Consider the following 9474-nt stretch of genomic DNA (forward strand, 5'->3'; position numbering starts at 1 on the left):
AATAACTGATCATATTTTACGCTAATAGAAATTTGAAAAATCGCTTCATTGGGAACATGATACCAGTTTTTAATCTTTCTTATTTGCTCCGATGCAATGTCGCAAGCTCGCCTTTGGCGTCTCATCTTTTGTTAACAGAAGAACCCTACTGGAAAAATTCACGTCGCATAATTAGTTTCGTCACCACGCGTCTGCACTTAGGAGGGAATAGGACTGGTATTATGTCGATTGCAAATAAAACGATATCAAACAAAATGAGGTTACAAGGATCTTTAAGTAAAAATGGAACAGGACGTGTTGAAGTGTTCTTCAATGGACAATGGGGAACAATCTGTGATGATGGATGGGATTTCAAAGATGCTAGAGTTGTTTGTCGTCAACTTGGTTATCAAGATGCTGTTAGAGCTCTTCAGGGAGGTCAGGTTCCTGATGGTTCTGGACGGATATGGTTAGATGAGGTTGGATGCAAAGGAATAGAGCAAAATTTGATAAGTTGTTCTAATAGAGGATGGGGAAAACATGATTGCAGGCATTCCGAAGACGCTGGAGTAGAATGTTCTTCAACAGGCAAAGGTACAAAAAATAACAACATGTTACAGTAGCTCAATAAGCATAATCTAACAGCATTCGTTAACTCGGACTTTAGAGACCTTACGCAAACAGGCCGGCACCTTCGTAATGGCGTGTAGGAAATGGCGTTGCTTCCCTTGTTGCTGATTTATGCATATAAATGGCAAAAGCGGGATTAACGCCATTTCTACACGCCATTACGAAGGTGTCGTCCTGTTTGCGTAAGGTTTCTATTATCTGTGCAATAGACCTATTGCATAATGACGTCAAACGCGGAAAGTCTGGTGTTGTACGAAGTTTGATTGGCTCGATAGTTTTGGCGAGCTAATCAAATTCCGTGTAACATAGGACTTTCCGCGTTTGACGTCTTATACGAAAGTTTTTGTCTGTGCAACTCTATTATCAGGCTTGTGTACTTTAATGCTTTTAATCATGCAAAGTACGAGTCAATGGCAATGATTTCTATCGAAAGCAAACATTTTGTATGAACTTGGGCGTGTATTAGCTTCAATTTCTGCTTGCTTACAGGAAAGAATAAGTTATCTTATATGAAGCAAATAGAACATTTGCTAAATCATTTCATTGGGAACATAATAGCAGTTTTTATAATCTTTCTTATTTGTTTTCACGCAATGTTGCAAGCTCGTCTTTGGCGTTTCATTTTTAGTGAAAAGTTTCTTTGAAACTTTGAAGTATATTGTTATGTTTGGCGAAATTTCTAACGAATCAGTCAGCCGGTCGATTAGTCGGTCGCTCGCTCGGTCTCTCGCTCGGTCGATCAGTTGGTCGCACTGCCTGAGAAACGAAAACAGAAGTTTTCGTGATATTAGATTCACTTTACTATTAATTCCTCTATTCAAAACGTCAACATAAGCTTCACTTTAAATATTACAGCCTATAAAACGCTGAGATTACAAGGATCTTTAAGTAAAAATGGAATTGGACGTGTCGAAGTGTTCTTCAATGGAGAATGGGGAACAATCTGTAATGATGGATTGTATTTCAAAGTTGCTACAGTTGTTTGTCGTCAACTCGGTTATCAAAATGCTGTTAGAGCTCTTCAGGGAGGTCAGGTTCCTCCTGGTTCTGGACGGATATGGTTAGCCGAGGTTGGATGTACAGGAATGGAACAAAATTTGACAAGTTGTTCTTATAGAAGATGGGGAGAAAATGATTGCAGTCATTACGAAGACGCTGGAGTAGAATGTGTTTCAACAGGTAAAGATACAAAAATAAACATGTTCAGGCGGCTCTCTGGGCATATTTCTGAAAAACGCAAATGTTTTCCTAATTCTCATTTGAAAGTGATTTTTCCTGTTGTTCTGACACAATTTTAATTTTAAAAACTTGACCTACTAAATCTTTAAAAATGGGTCGAATTAGCTGGACGACTTAACGACATTTATACCTGAGGCTCAACAGCTTGTGTAACTCGGATTTAATCTGTGCTATTGTCTGTTAACTCTATTATCAGGATTGTGAACTTTAATGCCGGTGATCACGCAAAGTACGAGTCAATCACTATGATTTCTATCGTAATGAAACATTTTTTTGAAGTTCGCCTTGAATTGGCTACAATTTCTGCTCAGTGCTTACAGCAAAGAATAAGGTATCTAATTTTTGCGATGATAGAAAATTTGCTAAATCGTTTCATTGTAAATATAATACCAATTTTTTAATTTTTTTTTCCTTACACGGGTGTCGCAAACTCACGTTTAGCGTCTCATCTTTTGTTAACAGAAAAACACTACAAAAAAAATTGATGTCGCGTAATGAGTTTCGTTACCACGAATCTGCTCTTGGGAAGGAAATATACAGTTATTATGTCAATACAATTAAAAACATATTACGCAAAACACGAATTAGTTACTGATATTCAAATCAGAGTTTTTATACATTAGAGAATTCGTAACTAGTTACTCGTTTACATCTATCGAGAGAGCAAAATCGCACAAAAAATTAGAACAAAAATCGCAAGTGTAAACGGGACTTTAAACTTATAACATAAACCCCGAAATATAAGCGGCAAAGTATACAAGTGTCAATGGTTTAATTGTGTTGAACAGTGTCAGTATATAACGGAATCGTATTCGAATTGAATTTTTCACTTGGACGTATGCATTAAAAGACAATGGAAACCTATGGGCCTGAGAAATGAAATGAGAAATTTTCGTGATATTAGTTTCACTTAATGACTTTACTATTTATTCAACTATTCAAAGCATAACTCACACAAGCTTTATTTAGATATTTTAAACATTCCAGCTGATATAACGCTGAGGTTACAAGGATCTTTAAGCAAAAATGGAACAGGACGTGTTGAAGTTTTCTTCAATGGACAATGGGGAACAATCTCTGATTATGGATGGGATTTCAAAGATGCTAGAGTTGTGTGTCGTCAACTTGGTTATCAAGATGCTGTTAGAGCTCTTCGTGGAGGTCAGGTTCCTCATGGTTCTGGACGGATATGGTTATGCGGGGTTGGATGCAAAGGAATGGAGCAAAATTTCATAAGTTGTTCTCATAGTGGATGGGGAGTAAATTATTTCAGTCATTACGAAGATGCTGGAATAGAATGTGTTTCAAAAGGTAAAGATAAAAAAAATAAACATGATAAGCTGGCTCTCTGAGCAAATATCTAACAGCGTCCGTTAACTCGGACTTTATCTGTGCAATTGTCTGTGTAACTCTATCATCTGGATAGTGAACTTTAGTGCCGTTAATCACTTAAAGAAGGGGTCAAGGACTCTGATTTCTATCGCCGGTGATGAAACATTTTGTACTGAAGTTGGGCGTGTGTTAGCTACAATTTCTGCTGGCTTAACGGAAAGAATAAGTTATCTAATTTTTGCGATAATTAAAAATTTGCTAAATCGTTTCATTGGGAATATAATACCAATAATTCTAAATTTTTTTTGCTCTCACGGATGTCGTAAACTCACCTTTGGCGTCTCATCTTTTGTTAACAGAAGAGCCCTAGTCGGAAAATCTGCGTCGGGTAATGAGTTTCGTTACCACGAATCTGCTCGTAGGTTTTGCCCCGATTTTATGTGGTATTTTCTTTTTTTATAGACACAAATAAGTGAATTAGTCACTGCATGACATTCAAATAAGGGTTCTTATAAATCAGGGAATTCGCAACTCGTTACTCGTTCACAAAATCGCGTAAAAAATCGCAGCAAAAATCTTAAATGCATGCATGTGACGCAATCGCATAATGATATTACAAAACGAGCAGTGATACGGTATTCAAAGGCGCCATCTTGAAAAAATAGTTTGTAGTACATGAGTTACGAAGATGGGGTGAATTTCGGAATTCGTATCGGCCTCATGTAGACTTGTGGAAAATCTTAATCTTCGTTCAGGTCTCATGTAAACGGGGTCTCACATGTTTTACAGCTCACCCAGTAAGGACAAAAACTTTCCTGAAGCCCAGTTGTGCGCGACCCATTTTTCAAATGATGTCTAAAAACATATATACACTCCATTAGCAAAAGTATCGTTTCCCAGGATCGTGTCTGGGGAGCGGGGGGGGGGTCTCTAAGACTATATAACTACCTACCCATACCAAAAGAATTCTCTAACAATACGTGTGCATAATATTAGAAGACATTTACTCTGTGCTAACTTCTTAATTTGATACAGTTTGTAGAGATCACACTCATCACAAAAGTAATAATAATTGATCAGCTAATTTTAAGAATTTTTTATCACTGCACATATAATCAAAATAGTGTAATGGAGGGGGGAAGAATACTAAAAAAATTAAGATTGGATAATTGTAGGGGGTCTGCAGGATCTCTCACAGAGAATTATTTGTATTTTTGAGTCCCTCTGCGTTGATTTCCCGCATTTTGGGCGACAATTACTGATTAACCCATCTGAGAAGAGTGAGGTCTGTTGTGAAAATATCATTTACCACTGCACAGTTCTCAATTTATCACTGAAAATTTCTCAATTTGTCACTGAACAATCTACTTTTATTACTGCACAAATTGGTTATCACTGCACACTAAAATTACGTAATGCGAGACATCTTTATTGCAGTATGCACATGTCCTGGGACCCAAATAGTGAAAGCAGTAGTACGAACGGGTGAGACAAAGGTGTTGGTGAGTTGGTCGAAACCTGTTCCCTCTTGTCAGACCACAGCAAGCCCAGATAATCCGAAAGATACCTCTGGCTGGTTCTGTGTTGGTGAACACACTCTGATGTACAAGTATACGCGAAATACCAGTTTATATATTACTGATATACTATGTCATGTGGAAATTCATGTTACAGGTAAATGCTTATTACATTCTCTGGGAATCTGGGAAATGTGTTAGCTTCACTGTTGAAAGAAAACCAAAATAGAATCTAAGTTTGATATATTTATTCACTTCCACATTTCCAGGATATCATTCCAGGAAGTCTTCAGCAGATCAACCTCGATGCACTTTATATCATCATTATATATTGTTATCTTTCAGGAAAGCATTGTGGTCGCACGGATTATAATCAAATGACTCATGTTTGCTGTTGTGGTGAAGTTCACAGGAAGAAATCTGACTTCAAATGCTGCGGCAAAGAATACTACAATCCTAATAACAAGAAATGTTGCCGAGGAGGGATCGTTGTCAGCTTTGGAGAACTTTGCCCTTAAAATCAATTTAACCTTACCTTTGTGTAGTGTATGTTGTAGTGTCGCATTAGACTAGCTTGTGATAGGCAGAAATTGCTGCGCAACTCACTGAACTTTTCTCGCCCACATATGATAATTTTCCTTATGATAGCTTTTGTACGTTTTCAGTTGATTGAAGTGACTGTCACTTCTTCGTCAGCTATTAGGTTATTTTGTCTTAATGATTTCATATCATTAACTTAATTGCGTATCTCTGTCTTTTTATTGGGTATTGGGCTCTTGCAATGTTCACGAATCGCAGTCCGCTATTATTGGTGGCATGTTAGTATTTTATTGAGGCGATTACTGGTGACTGGTAACCGTATATTTTTAATTTGGCACTTGCAAGAGCTCAGGTCATAATTTAAACGCACTTTGGCCAGGTTTTCCCATGTAATCATCAACCAGGCATGGACCTGACATGCAGCACAATTTTTGTAATGTAAATGGGTTTACCTAGTCTTTTTATCTTGTTTAATCTATTTTCAACTTAATAGTATGATCCATACTAGTATTACAACTTTACCACATCTAGGCTTCTAGTGTAAATTAAGGCGGCTATTGTCACATGCCCAGGGCCTAGCTCAGTAAAGTTCGTACTGTTAACAAGGTTTGAGTGTAAGTTCACACTTACATAATAACCAGTTGATGCTTAACAGTGGCGTAGCCAGAACGATAATTGGGGGGGGCAATATTCATATATTCATGATACGCAGGTTTAATTTCTTTTCAAATCAATTGTCTTTAGAGTCTGTTAACATGAATATATGAATATGCCCCCCCCCCAATTATCGATGCTGGCTACGCCACTGATGTGTAAACATAATTGAATTAGACACATTAGGTAATTTTGCTGACCAACGCCATCTGGTTTTTTAAATGCAATTTATAAAACATGCTTTGTACGAACGTGGATAACATCGTTTGTACGAATATTACAATCGTCATTCCACGAACGTATAGGTTTGGGTATTTGAAAAGAGGACCCTTTGGCTTTGAAAATTCATATTGTGATCTTTGGTTAGCTGTGTATGCTAATTTCCCTCATATTGTCATGTTTATGTATTCACAAATACTTGCAAATTTGCACTAATTAGAAAGAAAGATGTATAATACGTTTAAACTTAAATATATGTGTATTTCAAAAGTTTAATTGCATTCATATTGAAGCCTATAGTCCTTATATATCAGAGACAGTTGGTGATGTAGCTATTGTTAGTGGCCGGAGACAAAGAAATTCATTAAAGATAGTGAGTTTTGTTCCAGCTTAAAGTCTCTGAAAGCTTTAGGACTTGAAAATTGAGAAAAAATCACCATGTAACAGCCGCAATTTCACAAAGCTAAGCTTCGAGTCCATATTGTGGAAGGCACTTTTGTTAAGAACTATTTTTGAGATTTTCTAAATACCTATTCACTATTTTCACTAAATCCCATGATGCTGTGCGCGCGAATTCCTTGGGGTACTAAATCCCGCCAAAATCAAAACGTCGCCATTTTGGTTATTTTTGTACCCCAAGATATGCACGCGCACAGCATCATGGTATTTAGTGAAAATAGTGAATACGACGATTCTTACATATAGTTTCTACTAATAGTGTTTGCGGAATTTTTTCAAAATTATTTTGTGATCCATATAGACGAACTGTTAATTCGAATTGTGAATCCTATTGTAGTAAAACGGTGATAATTTTTGTCCGAAAGTAATTGGCGTTTTATGTTTATAGCTTACCGGACTTTTACTGTTGCACCAATCTTAATAATAGTGTCGGTTCACCTCCTGAAAAAATAGTTACCTAAAAAAAACTAAGAAAGGTTAACTAAAAAATCATGTTTTATTTATTGCGGTGCCGCGCCAAGTTTGGCACCGCATTATATTCTGCCTGTGAGTTTGTTTGTTCGCATCAATACGTTTCCTTAATCGCCTATAAAAAATTCCTTGCACATGCTTGGAATTTATTCCTAATTTACTATAAATCTTGTTGTACGTTTGCCGAATTCCTTTTTTCGAGGAAAGTCTTTTTTTTAATTTCAATCTCAAACTCTGGTGATTGCATGTATCTCTGGTTTTATGCACCCAAGGACAAAAATACCACCATTCGATTCAGCGTAATAAATTATACTTACAGTTCTTAAATGTATTACTAAACAATAGTATTCGCAGCGATTTATGACGTTTGAAAGACAAACGAAATTGTATTGTTGACAAATCGCTAATTTGTTATGCTAAACTTTACTATTGTTTCAATTTTTCCTCACTTCGATAGCATTTTGAGGCCAAAATATCTTATTTTAAAAGCTTTAAGTGCAATTTTGACCTTAATGTACCAACCAACCAGCGGCCGACAGGCGAATGTAGGTTGGTGATGTCGTTAGAAATGAGCGGACATTTTATCTCTAGGTGAGCATCGCGGGCACCGCATTTTAGTACTGTGTCTTGTTAATATAGATTTCGGAAGATATCATAGTTTAAAAATTAAGCCTTTTTTTACCGTAGCAATAATAATGGCACATACCGCCATCTTTGACTTTGATATTCATGTATGTCTTTGGTTATGCACGATATCCCAAGCGGAGTAAATTTATAATTTATTCAGCGCTTCTCGTGCCTTGTGAATGATGTTAAATACTAATCCATCGATCATGTCTTAAATTCACTCATATGCTTGCTACAAAGAAGCATCCACTTGTAATAAAAAGTTTTTCTCTGGTTGTGACGTCATTTAATTAGATTAATTATAAAACAAGATGGCGGACACCTCATTATAAATAATAAGACACGTGCTAAAATGCGATTGGGTAACAAAATAAAACAAGAGATGACAGATCAAATTCGTTAAATTTATATGTGACGTCATTTCGTGCGTCTGTCCTCTTAAGATCATGGCTCTCGACCAATGAAATTGCTTGAATTCTTTAACGTTGTTATATAACACAAAATAAACACATTGAAGTTCTTATTCTTATTATTTGAAGTTTTTTACTTACTGTGTGAAAATTATTCATCTATTATTTTGCGGGGGAGGCTAAGCCCAATTAATTTCTGGGGGGATTAGCATCCGGAGGCGCCAGGTTCCACCACTGTTTGCCATGCATACTGAGCTGGTTTTTTTTTACTTTTTCTCTTTTTAACGGTCTTTTCATCGCTTTTCAATCAACGTTATGGTTGGTAGTTGGGAAACCTGAATATTATGAACATTAGCTTATTTTGGTAAATAATTCTAAACCGAATACTGATACTGGACTCAGTTATTTGACTGTTATAGACTTATAGTTTATTTTATAAATATTAATGTAGAATGGACTATTATTACACGAAGTTGTTTCGTCTCATATTTGAGCCCGCATTGACTTTAACATATCTATGATAATGCATGCTTCGACCGCTATTTTCTTATTATTATATTTGTTAACTACATAGAAGAAAAGTTTAAGTTGGTTAAAGCCAAAATATCTAATCTTTTTATTCAAATATGGTTACGACAAAATGTTAAAAAAAACACACACAAAGAATATTTGTGTAAATAAGTGCTAAATTTTTAATCGAAACTTCAAATATGAACACCATAAGGGATGTATTTACCCTGTGTTTGTTCTCGTTTTCTTCAGGCTGCATGAATTAATTGAAAACAAGCTAATATACCTCAATTATCAAATAAAAGAGACCTAGCTATGTCAGAATATGTAAGTTGTGCGTGCTTGTAAAATATTAAGTGTCATGGTTAGAAAACCAGATCCCTTCGTGTTACGTGTTAGGATAGAGGACAAATTGCATGTATACTATATCATATGGCGCACGTCATGGCAAGTACTATACAGGGTGTCTAAAAAACGAATATTGTGAAATCACTCATTGTTAAAATTTGAATGCCGTGTTTTAGCCCGTGGGGATTCAATGCAACTTATAAAATGCTAAATTTGAAATTGTGAACAACGAGTGTTTATTGTACGTGATATTATCCCAACATACAGTAGTGCTTAGGCATTCAAACGCGGGTTGATCATGTGTTGTGACAAATGACAAGACATGCCAGCATTAAAACCGTTGTAATATGGCAATATTATAAACCTGAAAATGTCATGCAGCTCGCAAGATGTAAATAAATATGGCCGATATCACTGTTTGTTGTCGTACGGTTTGCTGATTCAAAATACGGCTTATTTTGCCTCCTTGTTATTGTTTGAACACTCTCCTATCAACCGAGTTAGTGGAAAACATTATACCAATTTGGCAAGAGAATATT

At 36.1% G+C, this 9474-nt stretch overlaps 1 protein-coding gene across 1 annotated transcript; it reads left to right on the plus strand.

Annotated features, from left to right (window-relative positions):
* The first annotated feature begins 221 nt into the window (after positions 1 to 221).
* LOC114540686 (neurotrypsin-like) lies at positions 222 to 3656 on the plus strand. Its single transcript, XM_028560809.1, has 4 exons — positions 222 to 573; positions 1465 to 1788; positions 2836 to 3159; positions 3643 to 3656. The coding sequence occupies exons 1-4, from the start codon at positions 222 to 224 to the stop codon at positions 3654 to 3656; spliced, it is 1014 nt and encodes a 337-aa protein (XP_028416610.1).
* Positions 3657 to 9474: the final 5818 nt, after the last annotated feature.

The sequence above is a fragment of the Dendronephthya gigantea genome, unplaced genomic scaffold, assembly GCF_004324835.1.
Source record: "Dendronephthya gigantea isolate DGI-Jeju-01 unplaced genomic scaffold, DenGig_1.0 000247F, whole genome shotgun sequence".
Lineage (NCBI taxonomy): Eukaryota > Metazoa > Cnidaria > Anthozoa > Malacalcyonacea > Nephtheidae > Dendronephthya > Dendronephthya gigantea.

Coding starts and splice junctions, on each gene's coding strand:
- LOC114540686 (XM_028560809.1), top strand. CDS start 222: ATGTCGATTGCAAATAAAACGATATCAAACAAAATGAGGTTACAAGGA. Junction 574..1,464: donor ATGTTCTTCAACAGGCAAAG/GTACAAAAAATA, acceptor TAAATATTACAG/CCTATAAAACGCTGAGATTA. Junction 1,789..2,835: donor AGTAGAATGTGTTTCAACAG/GTAAAGATACAA, acceptor TAAACATTCCAG/CTGATATAACGCTGAGGTTA.